This window comes from Macaca thibetana, chromosome 20, assembly GCF_024542745.1.
Source record: "Macaca thibetana thibetana isolate TM-01 chromosome 20, ASM2454274v1, whole genome shotgun sequence".
NCBI classification, from domain to species: Eukaryota; Metazoa; Chordata; class Mammalia; order Primates; family Cercopithecidae; genus Macaca; species Macaca thibetana.
The window spans coordinates 71,258,919-71,277,829 of record NC_065597.1 but is presented as its reverse complement, the minus strand read 5'-3'; the positions used below and the strand labels follow the sequence as shown (position 1 = coordinate 71,277,829).

The 18,911-nt window shown below is 53.8% G+C and overlaps 4 protein-coding genes across 4 annotated transcripts in view; 2 read left to right on the top strand and 2 right to left on the bottom strand.

Annotated features, from left to right (window-relative positions):
- The window catches only part of PAM16 (presequence translocase associated motor 16), a 78,837-nt gene extending 66,896 nt beyond the window's left edge, over nt 1-11,941 (bottom strand). Inside the window, exon 1 of the mRNA XM_050774632.1 lies at nt 11,932-11,941. The gene's annotated coding sequence lies outside the window, so the exon portion shown is untranslated. The remainder of the gene's footprint in view (nt 1-11,931) is intronic.
- The window catches only part of CORO7 (coronin 7), a 65,664-nt gene extending 52,060 nt beyond the window's left edge, over nt 1-13,604 (bottom strand). Inside the window, exons 1-6 of the mRNA XM_050774246.1 lie at nt 13,399-13,604; nt 9,616-9,712; nt 8,651-8,725; nt 3,584-3,654; nt 2,912-3,095; nt 287-363 (exon numbers count right to left, since the gene is read on the bottom strand). Coding sequence (XP_050630203.1) covers nt 287-363; nt 2,912-3,095; nt 3,584-3,654; nt 8,651-8,725; nt 9,616-9,712; nt 13,399-13,458 — 564 coding nt within the window. The 5' untranslated portion in view covers nt 13,459-13,604. The remainder of the gene's footprint in view (nt 1-286; nt 364-2,911; nt 3,096-3,583; nt 3,655-8,650; nt 8,726-9,615; nt 9,713-13,398) is intronic.
- The window catches only part of LOC126944620 (heme oxygenase 2), a 158,782-nt gene that overhangs the window by 34,326 nt on the left and 105,545 nt on the right, over nt 1-18,911 (top strand). The gene's annotated exons all lie outside the window — the stretch shown is intronic.
- The window catches only part of DNAJA3 (DnaJ heat shock protein family (Hsp40) member A3), a 192,785-nt gene that overhangs the window by 132,831 nt on the left and 41,043 nt on the right, over nt 1-18,911 (top strand). The gene's annotated exons all lie outside the window — the stretch shown is intronic.

The window sequence follows — 18,911 nt, the reverse complement described above, 5'->3', positions numbered from 1 at the left end:
AGACCAGATGGGGTCAGAGGAGGCTGGCTGAGGGTGGGGATGTCAGGGCGCAAACCAGGGACCAGCATGGGCTCTCATCTGACAGGGGTCCAGGCAAGGTAGGGACTTCCAGATGTAGGTGAGCGGGGGTGTGAGGGGCAGCTAGGGGGCAGGGCACACAGGTAACCATCCTGACCTCAGTGCTCCGCTGCCCCCTAAACAACAAGCCTGGAAGGCCCAGCCCAGGGGGTCCCAGCCCAGGAGACCAGCACAGAGCCCCACAGGGGCTCCCCGCCTGCCTGCTTACCTTGCACGCCGTGCCCACCAGGGCTCCGTCCCGGCTCCAGATGGCGCTCTGCACCAGGTCCCCATGGGCCAACAGCTCTGCAGAGAAGCAGTCACAGTTAGGCTCCGGGCAGCGAGGGCACCAGGGAAGTGGGTGGGGGCGGGCCTTGCTGGGGCAAACTCTCAGAGCAAAGGCAGCAGCTACGAGGATCCTTTTCAGCCAAGGGGGTAAGGGCAGCAGCTCCTCCCAGACAGGCTTCCCCTGCACCACAGGCTGCTTCCTTCACCCCACCTTTGTGTAGCTGTACATCACTCAACTACCTTCCAAGGCTCCCTGCTCCTGGCCTGGCTCTCTCATCCCTCCCAGGCTCACTTCCAACATAGCTCCCACCCCATAGGATCACTCCCACCCTAAGCCTCTACACCTGCCATCTATACTCTCTCCCGCTAGTGTGAGGTATTAAAATACATCTCTACATCCTCTGCAACTCCTGTTCCAGGTTAAATTGTGCTCCCCTAAAAAGATGGTGAAGTCCTAACCCCCACTACTTTTCGGAGACTTGCTCTGTCACCCAGGCTGGAGTGCAGTGGTGCGATCTCAGCTCACTGCAATCTCTGCCTCCTGGGTTCCAGCAATTCTCCTGCTTCAGCCTCCCAGGTAGCTGGGATTATAGGCACCTGCCACCATGCCCGGCTAATTTTTGTATTTTTAGTAGAGACGAAATTTCACCATGTTGGCCAGGCTGGTCTCAAACTCCTAATGTCAAGTGATCCGCCCACCTCAGCTTCCCAAAGTGCTGGGATCACAAGCATGAGCCACCGCGCCCGGCCTATTATTATTTTTTGAGACAGCATCTTGCTCCGTCATCCAGGCTGGAATGCAGTGGTGTTATCATAGCTCACCGAAGCTTTCACCTCCTGGGGTTCAAGTAATCCTCCCACCTCAGTCTCCTGAGTACCTGGGACACAGGTCATGCCACCACGCCTGGCTAATTTTTTAATTTTTTGTAGAGATTGTATCTCACTATGTTGCTCAGGCTAATTCTCAAAATCTTGGGCTCAAGCAATCCTCCCGTTTTGGCCTCCCAAAGTGCTGGGATTACAGGTGTGAGCCATGGCGCCTGTCCAAGAAGGTTTTTTTGTTTTTTGTTTTTTTCTTTTTTTTTTTGAGACGGAGTCTTGCTCTTGTCACCCAGGGTGGAGTGCAATGGCACAATCTAGGCTCACTGCAACCTCCGCCTCCTGGGTTCAAGCAATTCTCCTGCCTCAGCCTCCCGAGTAGCTGGGATTACAGGCACCTGTCACCATGCCCGGTGGCTAAGTTTTTGTCTTTTTAGTAGAGACGAGGTTTCACTATGTTGGCCAGGCTGGTCTCGAACTCCTGACCTTGTGATCCGCCCGCCTCGGCCTCCCAAAGTGCTGGGATTACAGGCGTGAACCACCACGCCCAGCCAAAGTTATTTTTTATTTTTATTTTTTTGAGACTGCATCTCACTGTGTCACCCAGGCTGGAATGCAGTGGTGCAATCTCGGCTCATTGCAACCTCTGCCTCCTGGGTTGGAGCAATGCTCTTGCCTCAGCCTTCTGAGTAGCTGGGATTACAGGTGTGCGCCACCATGCCCAGCTAATTCTTGTATTTTTTTTTTTTTTTTGAGACAGAGTCTCGCTCTGTCGCCCGGGCTGGAGTGCAGTGGCCGGATCTCAGCTCACTGCAAGCTCCGCCTCCCGGGTTCACGCCATTCTCCTGCCTCAGCCTCCCGAGTAGCTGGGACTACAGGCGCCCACCACCGCGCCCGGCTAATTTTTTGTATTTTTTAGTAGAGACGGGGTTTCACCGTGTTAACCAGGATGGTATCGATCTCCTGACCTCGTGATCCGCCCGTCTCGGCCTCCCAAAGTGCTGGGATTACAGGCTTGAGCCACTGCGCCCGGCCTAATTCTTGTATTTTTAGTAGAGACGGGGTTTTGCCATGTTGACCAGGCTGGTCTTGAACTCCTGACCTCAGGTGATCCACCCACCTCGGCCTCCCAGTGTTGGGATTACAGGCATGAGCCACTGCGCCCAGCCGTTATTTTTTTAAATGGAGAAAAACAACAGGAAAATAAAAAATAAAAAAAACAAAACAGCTAAGAGGATGAAACTGATGGCTACAGAGAGCGAAGAGAGATGGAGTGTTTATTACAGCCTCATAGAATCTTAAAACTTGGCCCGGCACGGTGGCTCAAGCCTGTAATCCCAGCACTTTGGGAGGCCGAGACGGGCAGATCACGAGGTCAGGAGATAGAGACCATCCTGGCTAACACGGTGAAACCCCGTCTCTACTAAAAAATACAAAAAAATTGCCAGGCGAGGTGGCGGGCGCCTGTAGTCCCAGCTACTCAGGAGGCTGAGGCAGGAGAATGGTGTGAACCCGGGAGGCGGAGCTTGCAGTGAGCTGAGATGCGGCCACTGCACTCCAGCCTGGGCGACACAGTGAGACTCTGTCTCAAGAAAAAAAAAAAAAGAATCTTAAAACTTTTACACTATGTAAGTGTAAAACTTTGGTATCTGTTTTTACATTTATGTTACCAAACATGCCAACAAAGAAACGGAGTGCTGTCCAGAGTTGGACTGCCCTGGGAAGGGCAGGCCAGGGTGGCCTGTACCTGTCAGAGGCTGCTGCTTGGCTGCATCCCAGACCTTCACAGTGGTGCCTGCTGCGCTCACCAGAACGCCGTCAGAGGTGGGGTGGAACTGCAGCACCTCCACTGGGAGGTCCTCGGGGCCCAGCACCACCCCGGGTGCTGAGGGCAGGGCCTGGCCGGGCCCTGGCAGTCGCCAGAGTTTCACCTGCAGGAAAGACCAAGTCCGTGAGCAAAGGGTTGAGGGCCTCACTGCCTTGAGCCAGCTGCTGTGACCCCAGTGAGGTCCCGTGTTGGAACCAGGCTGCTCCAGGAGACCACACCACTGGCCTGTCGATGGGGGGGCGCCCACCTGCCTCAGCTTGCTTGGGCCAGGGGCTGCATACCCCACATCTGAGAAAGGAGGGAGGGAATCTCAGCTCCAGGACCACAGGGCATGGTCCGAGAGTCCGGGAAGTGGCTCTGCTGTTTCTGGCAGCCTCCCTGCCTGCTGTCCTTGGGCTCCAGGTCAGGTCACAGCCACGGCTCCAAGCAAGCCCTGTGGGGCCAGGAATTCAGACCAGCCCTGCAGCCCTGGGGGAGTGTGGCAGGGCTGGACTGGAAGGCAGCAGAGCCCTGTGGGGTTCGGGGTGGGGCTCAGAAGCCCTGGACTACGGGCTGGGACATAGAGCAGCTCTTCCAACTGGCTCCACTCACCGTCCTGTCAGCCGAACCTGTGGCCAGGAGGAAGTCATCAAAGGGCGAGAAGTCCAAGTCGGTGACCAGGTCTGTGGGAGAGGAATGGCTGAACCCACCGGAATGTCCTGTTTCCAACTCAGTATGAAGCGAAGCCCAGGGCTTCCGAAGTGACACTTTGTGCGCACACAGAAACAGGCTGCAAGTCAACAAGGCCCCTCTGGACACCATGGGGGCAAACGCCACAGGCCCCTCCTGTGACATATGTCCCTACTGAGCCAGGGTGGCCAAGGGCTCTGGCATCAGGAGGTTGGCATGAAATGGGCAGGAAGCCCCTTGAGTCACCAGGCACATGCAGGAATGCAGCCGCCCAGCCCGACCCCACCTAGGGCAGCACAGCCCGCTGCTCCTTCAGTGGTGGAACGTCCCCAGGGGTCACCTAATAAATTGCTTTTTGGTTAAGCAAGCTGGAGTTGGCTCTAGTTCTTTGCAACCAAAGAACCTGCATGGTGGCCGGGCATGGTGGCTCATGCCTGTAATACCAACACTTTGGGAAGCTAACGCAGGCAGATCACTTGGGCTCAAGAGTTTGAGACCAGCCTGGGCAACATGGTGAAACCCCGTCTCTACAAAAAATATAAAAACCAGTTGGGTGTGGTGGTGGGCGCCTATAGTCACAGCTACTCAGGAGGCTGAGGCAGGAGAATTGCTTCAACTCAGGAGGCAGAAGTTGGAGTGAGCGGAGATCACACCACTGCATTCCAGCCTGGCGACAGAGCAAGACCTTGTCTCAAAAATTAAATAAATAAGAACTTGAACGGCTCAGCTCCGGAGGTGGGGAGGGGTAGGTGCGGTGCACAAAGTGAGCCAGACACCAGAGGGAAATGCGGTGGGTGGTTGCGGAGGTAGAGACTAGGCATGGAGGGTGGCTGGGGTTCGGGGTGTGAACAGGACGAGAGGCATCACCAGAGCTGGGAGCACAGCGACCACCTGCTGCTATCTGCCTCCCAACAGGGCTGAGCAGGACTGTCTTCCTCCTGGCCACCGGAGACAGGGAAAAGACGGGACACGCCTTGGGATAGCCTTGGCCTGGAATCCCAGCTGGCAGGACCACAACAGTCCTGGGCCTAAAGCCACAGAACCTCTGCTGCCCTCAGTCTGGGGTGTGCTTGCTGGGCCCTGCAGGGCAAAGTAAGTCCCTGGGCAGGCGTAGCAGCTGGCACAGGGGGGCTGGCATCTCAGGCATGAGATGTGATAACGTAATCAAGTACTCCGAGTGCTCAGCGTGTGCCGGCACCACAGGTGCCCAAGGGCTGACATGGAGGGACCTCACTGAATCCCCATAAGGATGCAGCAGGTGGTACTGCGGCAGCATCCCCCACTGGAGAATGAGGACACCAAAACCCAGAGAGGGTGGGTAACTGCTCCAAGTCACACAGCTGAGAGACAGGGCTGGTTTTAGAACCTGCGCTGCTCAGCATGACAGCTGCTGCCTCTCCCCACTGGAGCGGGCCCCAGCTGCCACCCCACAGCCTGGACACCAGAAAGCGCCCAGAAGTTGCTCACCCTCTGCCCCACTGGCCGCTGGGTGCAAGGGCAAGAGTGGCCCTGAGCTGAGAGGCTGAAGGAGCCCCTGAAGGCAGGGCAGCAGCCAGAGCCTCGCCTGGCCATTTCTCCCCACACCAGCACCTCTGAGGCAGAAGGGCACCTGGTGCCTCTAGGGCAGGTTCCAGGGCTGCTGGAGCTCAGCTTCCCACGAGCAGTTTCCCGGGAGGGCTGCTCATGCAGGCGAGGCTCTGAACAGCTGCAGCCACAGTGAGGCTCCGGACTTGCCTACAAAACCCTGGTCCAGCTTCTATTTGGAGAGTCCTAGTAGCAGAGGGCTCACCACCTTGCAAGCATCACCAACTTGGGCTAGCTCCCTCATGGGTAAGAAGCATCAAAAAATCAAACATGAAGCCAGGCACATTGGTTCACGCCTGTAATCTCAGCACTTTGGGAGGCCAAGGTGCGAGGATCACTTGAGGCTAGGAGTTCAAGACCAGCCTGGGCAACACAGCAAAACCCAATCTCCACAAAACATAAAGAAATCAGCTGGGCATGGTGATGTGTGCCTATAGTCCTGGCTACCAGGGAGGCTGAGAGAGAGGATCCCTTGAGCCCAGGAGTTTGAGACTGCAGTGAGCTATGATTGCACTACCACACTCCAGCCTGGGTGACAGAGAGAGACCCTGTCTCTAAAAAAACAGACAAACCCAAACACAAGCTCCTACAGACCTGGGTTCTGATTCTGGCCCTGCCATAACAATGGGTAAGCTCCTAACCTTGCAGGAGTCTCAGTTTTCATAGCTATAAAATGGGTTGTTTTAAAACCTACTTCAAAGAGATTTGAGATTAGGTGAGAACAGACTTGTTATACAAGCTGCCACACAGATGTATCTCTAAAACAACATGCTACATGAAAGATGCCAGATTCCAAAGACCATGTATTATGTGATTCCGTTGACATGAGATGTGCAGAAAAGGCCGCTCTATAGAGGAAAGGCTGGTAAACAGCTGCAAAGGGCAAGGTAGTTAAGTATTCTAGGATTTCAGGGCTCAACAGTCTCAGTCACAACTCAACTCTGCAGTTGTTGCAAGAAAGCAGCCACAGACTATACATCAATGAATGGGCGTGGCAGTGTTCCAATAAAACTGTTTACAAAAACAGGCAGCCAGCTGGATCTGGCGGTGACAGTAGTTTGCAGACCTCTGCTACAGAGGCAGGAAGCAGATCAGCTGTTGCCTGGGGCTGTGGTATCTGAGGTAGAAATGGATTAACTGCAAAGGGGCACTCGGGATCTTTTGGGGATGATGGAAACGTTCTAAAACTGGACGGCAGTGCGTGTGACTCAGTCTCTTTAATAAGAATCATCAGGCTCTTGGCCAGGTGCGGTGGCTCACACCTGTAATCCCAGCACTTTGGGAGGCCGAGGCGGGCGGATCACGAGGTCAGGAAATCAACACCATCCTGGCTGACACGGTGAAACCGTCTCTACTAAAAATACAAAAAAAAAAAAAATTAGCCGGGCATGGTGGCGGGCACCTGTAGTCCCAGCTACTCGGGAGGCTAAGGCAGGAGAATGGCATGAATCCAAAGGCGGAGCTTGCAGTGAGCGGAGATGGCGCCACCACACTCCAGCCTGGGCGACAGAGTGAGACTCCGTCTCAAAAAAAAAAAAAATCATCATCTGGCTCTTTACTTAAAACAGGTAATCTGACTGGGCCCCAACACTTTGAGAGGCCAAGGTGGGAGGTGGGAAGATAGCTTGAGGCCAGGCGTTCAAGACCAGGCTGGGCAACACAACAAGACCCCATTTTACAAAAAATTTTAAAAAATTAGCTGGAGGGGTGGTGACATACACCTGTGGTCCTGATAACTTGGGAGGCTGAGGTGGGAGGATTGCTTGACCCCAGGAGGTCAAGGCTACAGTGAGCCATGATTATGCTACTGCACTCCAGCCTGAGTGACAGAGCAAGACCCTGTCACAAAAACAAACAAAAAACAGGTAATGTTGGCTGCGCATGGTGGATCACACCTGTAATGCCAGTACTTTGGGAGGCTCACTTGGGAGGACTGCTTGAGCCCAGGAGTTTGAGGACAGCCTGGGCAATACAGCAAGACCTTGTCTCTATATACTTTTTAAAAGTTAAAAAAAAAGTTTAGATGAGAAAACTCAGCTAACATACTTAGTACAGAGAGCACTCTCCATAAATCTTCACTGTTGTTATTAACCACCATCATTATCATCATCAGAATCCCTCCACGGCCCTGCATATCCAGCCTGAGGACCAGGCATCAACTGCCTTCCCTCACCCGAAGGCCTCCCAACAAGCAGCCAGGAATGCAGGCCAGAGACATTGGGCCCGCGGCCGCTGCAGCTGGAAAGGGAGAGGTGAGGCCAGCTGGGCCGCTCTGCCTCCATCTGAGGCGAGCAAACTGTTCCCTCAAGGCAGGCAGTCTGCCAGGCAGGCTGCTGGGTGCCCCCAGAAGCAGCTGCGGGACACAAAAGGTCTCTTTGTGACAGCCCATCTCCACCCCTGCAGCCCAGCACAGCCACCTCCTTGGAGGGCCCCGAGCAGCTGGGCTGGGGAGGATGCCTGCTGGAGAGGGGGCTCCAGGAGAAGATGGAGGGCTCAGAGCCATCCAGCGTGGAGTCCTCGGCAGGGCCAGGGAGCCAGCATCAGCCTGGAGCCTGGGGTGGCCACCGCACACCCTGCTCCATCCAGCTCACAAGCGGAGCACATAGCTTCCATCCTCTCTGCCCAGGCCGGAATGCTACAACCAGGAGGAAGCCTTCTGAGCCCCACCATTTCTTTTTTTTTTTTCGAGACGGAGTCTCGCTCTGTCGCCCAGGCTGGAGTGCAGTGGCACCATCTCGGCTCACTGCAAGCTCCGCCTCCCGGGTTCACGCCATTCTTCTGCCTCAGCCTCCCGAGTAGCTGGGACTACAGGCGCCCGCCACCTCGCCCGGCTAGTTTTTTGTATTTTTTTTTTTTTTGAGACGGAGTCTCGCTCTGTTGCCCAGGCTGGAGTGCAGTGGCGCGATCTCGGCTCACTGCAAGCTCCGCCTCCCGGGTTCACGCCATTCTCCTGCCTCAGCCTCCCGAGTAGCTGGGACTACAGGTGCCCACAACCGCGCCCAGCTAATTTTTTGTATTTTTAGTAGAGACGGGGTTTCACCGTGGTCTCGATCTCCTGACCTTGTGATCCGCCCGCCTCGGCCTCCCAAAGTGCTGGGATTACAGGCGTGAGCCACCGCGCCCGGCCTGTATTTTTTAGTAGAGATGGGTTTCACCGTGTTAGCCAGGATGGTCTCGATCTCCTGACCTCGTGATCCGCCCGTCTCGGCCTCCCAAAGTGCTGGGATTACAGGCTTGAGCCACCGCGCCCGGCGAGCCCCACCATTTCTGAGAGAGTGCACAGACAGGGTGACAGGAGGGACCTGGCAAGCCATGGGGCGGTGGGGCCAGGTGAGGATGAATTTCTAGCTCTGGAGAGGGAGGTGCAAGTTTCAGGCTTCACCCACTAGTTAGACACCCACTCACCTGAATGGCAGCCCAGGTGGGCCACACGTCGCTTGTCTTCTCCTTGGCCTTGCAGAGGCACAATGCCCAGTACACCTGTTAAACAAACACGGGGGCTCTGACTTCAGGCCCTACCTGAAGGAGGACCACCGACCTCCTTGCCCAGGGCTCCCAGAGGAGATGAAATCCAGCAGCTCAGCTTCAGACCTTCCCAGAGCCTCCACTAATCACAAGATCATATCCTCTGCACATAGCAATGGCCTATGGGTAGGTTCTGGCCCCATGCATGAGACATCCGTGCCTCAGATGGATACGGAAGACATTAGGCAAGAGGTCCTCTCTTTTTCACATGGGTCATACAAAAGGGGCTGGGGGCTTTCGTATGGGGTTTGTGGCTACCATCTGCCACTTTTCCCACCTTTTCTTGAGGAGGAAGCCAACACCCAAGGTGGCAGAGTTGAGAAACCCAGAGAGGTTAGGGCCAACAGTACATGTGAGCCTTTGGGTACCAATCTGCCTGAAGCCCCTGACCTCTTAGTTACGTTAAAACGTTCTCCATTTTTTGCTTAAGCCAGCTTGAGGGTCTGAGTTACCAGTATCAATCAAGAGAGTGCCAACCAAAACATGGGATTTTCAAACCTTTGTGTTCCTACTGTCCCCAGCCATCCAGGGCCTAAAGATGAGGAGCAGGGAGCACAGGGGGACAGCTGGAAATACAAGCATCAGCCCCCTCCCAGCCCTCCTGGCCATGCTCTTGCATGTGGTTTGTACACACACATGCCCTAATCAAAAGCAATCAGATTACTGCGCTTGGACCAGTTTGTGGGGGTCTAAAGCCTGGCAGGGGGCTCACCTCTGAGCTCCCCAAGGCAGTTCTGTTCCAAGTCTCCAACCAAACCAAGCCTGCCCCTGCTCCCCACCCCATCTATGGTGACGATGATGACCAAATACGTGAGCAAATCTCCACACTCATGGCCACTCCCTACCTGGATGGTCGGAGTTGAACGCGATCAAGCTGCAGCTTGATTTGATGTGGTTCCTGCATGAAGGGGCGGTTCCTGCTCTAATGTCACTGATCCAGGCCTGAAAACCAAGAGTAAAGAAGCATGTGATGAGAGACAGGGTTCCACCTCCACATATGCCTAAAGCAAGGGGTGGGGCATAATCCGGGGAACTCTAGCTCAAAGTTGTACCATTCGAGATGCATTCTTTTATTTACTTTTTCTTTTCCTTTTTTTTTTTTTTTTTGAGACGGAGTCTCGCTCTGTCGCCCAGGCTGAAGTGCAGTGGCTGGATCTCAGCTCACTGCAAGCTCCGCCTCCCGGGTTCACACCATTCTCCTGCCTCAACCCTCCCGAGTAGCTGGGACTACAGGCGCCTGCCACCACGCCCGGCTAATTTTGTTTTTGTATTTTTAGTAGAGACGGGGTTTCACCGTGTTAGCCAGGATGGTCTCGATCTCCTGACCTCGTGATCCACCCGTCTCGGCCTCCCAAAGTGCTGGGATTACAGGCTTGAGCCACCGCGCCCGGCCTACTTTTTCTTTTCTTTTTGAGACAGTCTCACTCTGTTGCCCAGGCTAGAGTGCAGTGGCACAGTCTCGGATCACTGCAATCTCCGCCTCCTGGGTTCAAGTGATTCTCCTGCCTCAGCCTCCTGAGTAGCTGGGATTACAGATGCCTGCCACCAAGCCCAGCTAATTTTTGTATTGTTAGTAGAGATGGGGTTTCATCATGTTGGCCAGGCTGGTCTCGAACTCCTGGCCTCAAGTGATCTGCCCGTCTCGGTCTCCCAAAGTGCTGGGATTACAGGCATGAGCCACCGCACCCAGCCGTGATGTATTACTTCAGATCGGGTCCCCACTCACGAAGTCCCTTAGAAAATGCAAAATGTGGGCAAGGTGCAGTGGCTCATGCCTGTAATCCCAGCACTTTGGGAAGCTGAGGTGGGAAGATCACCCTGAGGTCAGGAGTTTGAGACCAGCCTGGCCAACATGGCGAAACCCTATCTCTACTAAAAATACAAAAATAAGCCAGGCATGGTGGGGGGAGGCACTGACAATTCCAGCTACTCAGGAGGTTGAAGCAGAATCGCTTGAACCCAGGAGGCAGAAGTTGCAGTGAGCTGAGATCATGCCACTGTACTCCAGCCTGGGCAACAGAGCGAGACTCTGTCTCAGGAAAAAAAAAAAAAAAAAAGAAAGAAAAAGAAAATGCAAAATGTGGCCAGGCCTCCTCCCAGTACCAGGAGAAAAACACCCAAGCTCAGGGAAGGGAACCACCAAGGCCTGGCCTCATCAGGACACACCTCTCCACAAAGTCACATAAGTAAAAGGCACACCCCCAACCAAGGGGAGGCAGAGGAGCACTTTTCTGAAACTAAGATCTGCAAGGTCCACACATTTTCTCTGTTGTTGTCAAACCACCGCTCAGCACTCCTTCCTGCCCTCAATGACAGAACACCCACGTTTCCCAATCCACCCACCCATAGCACCCCGGAAACCACCTCCACCACCTGAAGTTTCTATATCAATGTTCACCTGCCATGGTTAGAGCATCAGTCCCACCCTATTATTTCTCCCTCCTGATTCATGTTTACTGTATAAACACAGTGACTGGAAATATCTGTGAAAAGACCAGATCACCTGTTCTCCCAACTCCATAACATAAACTGTTTTACGTTCTCCCTACAGTCTGTAGTTCCATGCCTATCTCTTTATGTTGCTGGACTAGGGCCCACCCAGGAGCAAGAACTAGGACCCCTCAAGTATTCTCCAGACCCCTCCAAGCAGTACTTAACTGCACTCAGAGCCACCAGCTGTCTTGATGCAAACCTAGGTACCTCCTCCTAACTTTTCTTTTTTTTTTCTTTTTTTGAGACAGTGTCTCACCCTGTTGCCCAGGCTGGTGTGTAGTGGTACGATCTCGGCTCACTGCAACCTCTGCTTCCTGGGCTCAAGAGATCCTCCAGATCCTCCAACCTCAGCCTCCCAAGTAGCTGGGACCACTGGAGTGAGCCACCACGCCCACGCCTGGCTTTTTTTTTTTTTTTTTTTTTTTTTTTTTTAACTTGTTGTACAGAGGGGTTTCACCACGTTACCCAGGCTGGTCTCAAACTCCTGAGCTCAAAGCAGTCCACCCACCTCAGCCTGCCAAATTACTAGGAATCACAGTGTCCAGCCCCTCCCCCTAAATTTTCAATGGCTCCCCAGTGCATTCAGAATAAAACCCAACTTCTTCCGGTGGCGCTCAGGTTCTGCAGGACCACTCTGGACTCATCCGTCACCATGCTGCTCCGGCCATCCCCTCCATCCACTCATGTTCACTTTCCATTTCTCCACCAGGCTTTCTCAATTCTCACCCTTCTGGCCTCAGCTGAAATGCTACCTACTCCAAACAGCCTTTCCTGACCACCCTACTGAGATTGGCCCCTCCATTCTCCATCCCAGCCCCTTATGTGTGTTCTTCGATGTCCTTATGAAAACCTCCAATGGCCGGGCGCGGTGGCTCAAGCCTGTAATCCCAGCACTTTGGGAGGCCGAGACGGGCGGATCACTAGGTCAGGAGATCGAGACCATCCTGGCTAACACGGCGAAACCCCGTCTCTACTAAAAACACAAAAAATTAGCCGGGCTTGGTGGCAGCGCCTGTGGTCCCAGCTACTCGGGAGGCTGAGGCAGGAGAATGGCGGGAACCCGGGAGGCGGAGCTTGCAGTGAGCTGAGATCTGGCCACTGCACTCCAGCCTGGGTGACAGAGCGAGACTCCGTCTCAAAAAAAAAAAAAAAAAAAAAAAGAAAACCTCCAATGCTCTTGTCTGTTGGCTTGCTGTCTCCCTCATGAGGCTACAAGTGCCACAGGGGAAGGAAAATGCCATTGTGTTCACCGCGATGTCTCCAGCAGCTTAGCACAGCATAAAGTGGGAGCAGAGGAAATATAGTCCAGACCACAAAAACGGAGCCTCTACCCAGACTGCCCTGACTTGCTCTGGGACCCTGATGGGGTTACTTGAGGTCAATTCCTAGGCCCAGGTATCGCAGGACACTCCCAGGCCTTACAAATAACACGGAAAGCGGCAGAGCAGAGCTGACATCCTCCAAGGCACACCTCTCATCAGTCCTCCTGCCCTTTCGGGGGTCCGAAGGGTCTCCCGGCACCTGCCTCAGCAATTCTTTGGGGCTCCACCTGCTCAGGCTTCCCCAGGCCCCACCCAGCCGTGGCAGCATCACCGAGATAAGGGAAGAGCTTGCGCCAGCAGCGAGAGGAGGAAGCACCGGCGGAAACCCGAAGGAGGGGCGCGTGCGGCCGAGGGGCTCCCTCCCCACCACTGACACACTCGGGCTCGCCGGGGCCAGAGGAGAGAGGGGCGTCTCCCCACAGCCCAGCCCGGGGCAGGGGCGACCAGGAGCGGCAGGGAGGAGGAGCCAGGCGCCGGCAGCGCCCCGAGCCCCGGCTCTCGGCGAGGCCGACCGGAAGCTAGAGGCGGCCTCGCAGGCCTGGGCCCCGACTAGGAGGGCTGCGCCGCCTCGGGGGTCCCGGGGCGAGGTGGGTGAGGCAGGCAGACCGCCAGGGTCACCAAGCGCCAGAGGGAGTCACGGGAGCGCTGGACTCTGCCCTCCGGAGGCGAAGAAACGGCCCGGACGCCGGGGCCAGGGCCTGAAGGGGGTTCCCTGGGGATGGTGGGCTCGGGGGTCCAGGCGGCCCTCGGGGGGCCCCGTGTGGGGTCCGGGCAGGGGGAGGGGCAGCCGGCCGGGTCCCGGGCCGGACTCACCTCACGGCGGGGCGGCCGAGCCTCCGTGTGCCGGAACTTGGACACCCTGAAGCGGTTCATGGCGACCGGGACGGCGGCGGACGCGGCTTCGAGGACCCCGGGCGTCGAGTCTCAGGTGCACGCCGAGCAACCGCGACTCCCGCTGCCTGGGCCCTACCCGGGACCCAATGCCGCGGTCACGCCCCCGGCACGCCCCACTGCCAATCGCAGCCGCCTCCGGGCGGCTCGGCCACGCCCCCGACCTCTCTCGTTTCGCTCGCTCACCGCCGGTCCCGCCCCCCGAGGCCACGCCCTGATATCGGGGGGACGGACAGGCGCGGGTGGGAGGTCACGTGGGGCGCAGCTGTCCGCCCACGTACCATGTGGTGCTTGCTTGCGTGGGGTCTGGGTTGCAGCATCCGCGATTTTGTGTGCAGGATTTGCTGTGGAGTATTTGCGGTGTACCTAGCACGCCTTCCAGCACTATCTACCTCTTCCGGTAGAGAGGGAGAAATTAGCTCCATTTCGAGACAGGAAACCCTCCGCTAAAGGAGAATGTAAGCTGTTGGTCCCCAGCTCACACCAAGGGTAAGAGACAGAGGGGGAACAGGGGCCTAGGTAGACCGGCAAATCCCTGTCCGCCGGGCCTACTCAAAAGCCTCTGCATCGGGCCAGGCGCGGTGCACGTCTGTAATCCCGGACTTTGGGAGACTGAGGCAGGAGGATCCCTTGAGTCCAAGAGGTCGAGGCTGCAGTGATCTGTGATCGTGCCACTGCACTCCAGCCAGGTGGACAGAAAGAGACCCTGTCTCTAAAAATAATTATAATAATAACTTTTAATTTTTATTTATTATTTATTTATTTGACATGGAGTTCCTGTCACCCAGGCTGGAGTGCAGTGGCGCAATCTCAGCTCACTGCAACCTCTGCCTCGCGGGTTCAAGCAATTCTCTTGCCTCAGCCTCCCGAGAAGCTGGGATTACAGGTGCACGCCACCACACCCGGCTATTTTTTTTGTTTTTTGAGATGGAGTCTCTCTGTTGCCCAGTCTGCAGTACAATGGCACAATCTTGGCTCACTGCAAACTCTGCCTCCTGGGTTCAAGCAGATTTCCTGCCTCAGTATTCTGAGTAGCTGGGATAACAAGTGCCTGCCACCGTGCCTGGCTAATTTTTGTAGTTTTAGTAAGAGACGGGGTTTTACCATGTGGGTCAGGCTGCTCTCTAACTCCTGACCTCGTGATTCTCCCTCAGCCTTCCGAAATGTTGGGATTACAGGTATGCGCCAAGGCACCCAGCCATTTTTTTTGTATTTTTAGTAAAGACAGGATTTCACCATGTTGGCCAGGCTGCTCTCTCAAACTCCTGACCTCAGGTGATTTACCTGCCTTAGCCTCTCAAAGTGCTGGGATTACAGGCGTGAGCTACAGCGCCCAGCCAAAAAAAATGTTTTCAATGTGCATTTTAATGAATAGTCAGTTCAGGGACAGGTAACTAGATCTAAGGAGCTTGTTGGCATTGAAGCTGGCCTCATTTATCCCTCTCCCACAGAAACTCTGATTTGTTGAAATCACTGATTTCCCAGAAGATTGACAGCAGGTTGGAAACTTCTTTCTTTGGCATCACAGTGAAAAATTGGGACGCATCATGAGCCTCTTCCAGGCTTTTCTGCAGGGTTTTTGCCCTCTTCTTCATCACTAGGCCCTTTTTCTTTCTGCTAATGTTACTTCCTTCAGTTGTACAAATTGTTTTTGAGTTTTCCAGAATGAGGGCCTCATTACAATGAACTCTCAAATTCTTGTTTGTTATTAATTATTCTTGAAAACAGGACTTGTGAAATCCAAATCACTAATGCCAGGCAGCAGGCTAACCAGCCATCACTGTTTTGCTGGAATTTGACCTGCCATTTGATGGACAGCCATTCAGGGTAGAGAGGTGTCTTCCAGTACCCTTAAGACAAACAGTGGAGTTGTCTGCATTACTAGGAGTATAAAGAAACAAAGCTGGTTATTCACAGGTTTGTGGGACTGGGAGGAATATCGGAGGCCCTCCAGTTCAACTTTGCAATTCACAAAGTAATTTATTCTGCTTAAGTTTGTGGCAGCCGGAATACTCTGAACTCTTTTTGAGACGGAGTCATGCTCTGTCGCCCAGGCTGGAGTGCAGTGGCCGGATCTCAGCTCACTGCAAGCTCCGCCTCCCGGGTTCACGCCATTCTCCTGCCTCAGCCTCCCAAGTAGCTGGGACTACAGGCGCCCGCCACCTCGCCCGGCTAGTTTTTTGTATTTTTTAGTAGAGACGGGGTTTCACTGTGTTAGCCAGGATGGTCTCGATCTCCTGACCTCGTGATCCGCCCGTCTCGGCCTCCCAAAGTGCTGGGATTACAGGCTTGAGCCACCGCGCCCGGCCCTACTCTGAACTCTTATGGAATCATTCTCTTCAGCCAGAAAGGGTCTGAGAACATGTGAGACGAATGGTCACTCTCTAGACTACAGTCATTATTTTTTATTTTCTTGACACGAAGTTTCGCTCTTGTTGCCCAGGCAGGAGTGCAATGGCGGCAATCTCGGCTCACCGCAACCTCCGCCTCCCGGGTTCAAGCTATTCTCCTGCCTCAGCCTCCCGAGTACCTGGGATTACAGGCACGGAACACCACGCCTGGCTAATTTTTATATTTTTAGTAGAAACGGGGTTTCACCAGCTGGGCGTGGTGGCTCACACGTGTAATCCCAGCACTTTGGGAGGCTGAGGCAGGCGGATCATGAGGTCAGGAGATCAAGACCATCCTGGTCAACATGATGAAACCCCCATCTCTACTAAAAAAAAAAAAAAAAAAAAAAAAAAAAAATAGCTGAGCGTGGTGGCACACGCCTGTAGTCCCAGCTACTCAGGAGGTTGAGGCCGGGAAATCACTTGAACCCAGGAGGCGGAGGTTGCAGTGAGCCAAGATCGCGCCATTGTACTCCAGCCTGGTGACAGAACAAGACTCCATCTCAAAAAAAAAAAAAGAAAAAAAAAAAAACCAAAAACGGGGTTTCACCTTGTTCGCCAAGCTGGTCTTGAACTCCTGCCTGGCCTTCCAAAGTGATCCGCTCGCCCGCATGGGCCTCCCAAAGTGCTGGGATTACTGGCATGAGCCACTGCGCCTAGCCCATTTTCTTTTTATTTTTGTAGAGATGCAGTCTCACTATGTTGCCCAGGCTGGTCTCCAACTCCTGGGCTCAAGTGATCCTCCTGCTTTGGTCTCTCAAAGTACTAGGATTAAAGGTGTAAGCCACCGTGCCCAGCCTTTTTTACCTTTAAAACAGAGATTCTTGCATTTTTCTTTTTTTTCTGAGACAAGGTCTCACTCCGTTGCCCTGATTGTACTGCAGCAGTGCAATCTTGACTCACTGCAACCTCTGTCTCCTGGGATCAGGTGATCGAACCTCCCATCTAAGTCTCCTGGACTACAGGTGCAAGCCAACACTCCCACCTAATTTTTTATTTTTCAATTTTTAAAAATGTTTTGTCGAGATGAGGTCTCATTCTATTGCTCAGGCTGGTCTCAAGCAATCCTCCCAACTTGGCCTGCCAAAGTGTGGGGATTACAGGCATGAGCCAATGCACCCAGCTGATTCTTGCATTTCTAAGGTTTGAAAAGCAATGCTTACATTTTTTCTTAGTTTGGGCAGAAGCACATTTACTGTGAGCCAAAGTCACTGTGGTTTATTGAAAAGGTTTTTCATTTGTTTGAGACAGAGTCTTACTCTGTTGCCCAGGCTGGAGTGCAGTGGTGTGATCTCCGCTCACTGCAACCTCCACCTCCTGAGTTCAAGCGATTCTCCTGCCTCAGCCTCCTGAGTAGCTGGGATTACAAGTGTGCGCCACTAGTCCTAATTTTTCTATTTTTAGTAGAGATGGGGTTTTGCCATGTTTACCAGGCTGGTCCTGACCTCAAGTGATCCACTGTCTCAGCCTTCCAAAGTGCTAGGATTACAGGCATAAGCCACTGTGCCCAGTCCAAAAAGATTTTTAGCAAATCATCAGATTGGCCAGGTGCAGTGGCTCATGCCTGTAATTCCAGCACTTTGGGAGGCCGAGGCGGGTGGATCAAGAGGTCAGGAGTTCTATACCAGCCTGGCCAAGATGGCGAAACCCTCTCTCTCCTAAAAATACAAAAATTAGCTGGGCGTGGTGGTTGGTGCTTGTAATCCCAGCTACATGGGAGGTTGAGGCAGAGAACTGCTTGAACTCGGGAGGCGGAGGTTGCAGTGAGTTGAGATCGCGCCATTGCTCTCCAGCTTGGGCCACAGGGCAAGACTCTGTCTCAAAACAAAACAAAACAAACAAAAAAAGAAAACAAAGAAAATCATCAGGTGACTGGGCATGGTGGCTCACGCCTGTAATCCCAGTACTTTGGGAGGCCGAGGTGGGTGGATCACCTGAGGTCAGGAGTTCAAGACCAGCCTAGCCACCATGGTGAAACCCCGTCTCTACTAAAAATACAAAAATTAGCCAGGCGTAGTGGCAGGCGCCTGTAATTCCAGCTACTCGGGAGGCGAAGGTAGGAAAATCAATTGAACCCGGGAGGCGGAGGTTGCAATGAGCCGAGATCACTCCATTGCACTCCAGCCTGGGGACAAAAGCGAGACTTCATCTCAAAAAAATATAAAGTAAAAAGAAAATCATCAGGACAGTGGTCCCACTGAATCCCAGGTGACCGAGGCACAGCTCATCCCCTTTCACAGGGAACTGCACCTGCTACAGACATCACAGACCAGCACATCTGGACCACACATTCCTCACCCGCTTGGAATTGTCCTATACTCTCTGTGAAGTATATGTGAAGTAAAGAAAATGCTACACTTCGAGAAATCATGCCCCTGAAGAGCTGGGCTGAAGCTCTTCTGCCCTCTGTAGAAGAGCTCTGAGCTCACATGGGAGAGTTGCAGCCATTGGCAGCCATGAATTTGGTCAGTTCCATTATACTTCAAATAATCAGTGGTTTCAGCAAGAAATCACGGAGACCCTCTTGTGTCCCGTTGCCTTCAGCCCAGCACTGTGGAGGGGCACCATTAAACTCCTTCCCAGCTCTCACAGACACACCCACAGCTCAGGAGTTGGGGAACAGGCTCAGTAGAATTGCTGGTCTAGTGAAATGAAGTGTGGAGGGGGAAACACTTACGACTTTGTGTGCCCTTTGCAAGTAACATTTATTTCTCCTTTCTGGTTTTTTTTTTTTTTTTTTTTGAGACAGAGTCTGTCGCCAAGGCTGGAGTACAGTGGCACGATCTCAGCTCACCGCAACCTCTGTCTCCTGGATTCCAACGATTCTCCTGCCTCAGCCTCCCGAGTAGCTGGGATTACAGGCGCATACCACCCTAGCCAGCTAATTTTTGTATTTTTAGTAGATACGGGATTTCGCCATGTTGCCCAGGCTGGTCTCAAACTCCTGAGAGCTCAGGCTATCTGCCCACCTCGGCCTCCCAAAGTGCTAGGATTACAAGCGTGAGCCACTGCGCCCGGCCTGTTTCTCCTTAAAGCTCACATTTT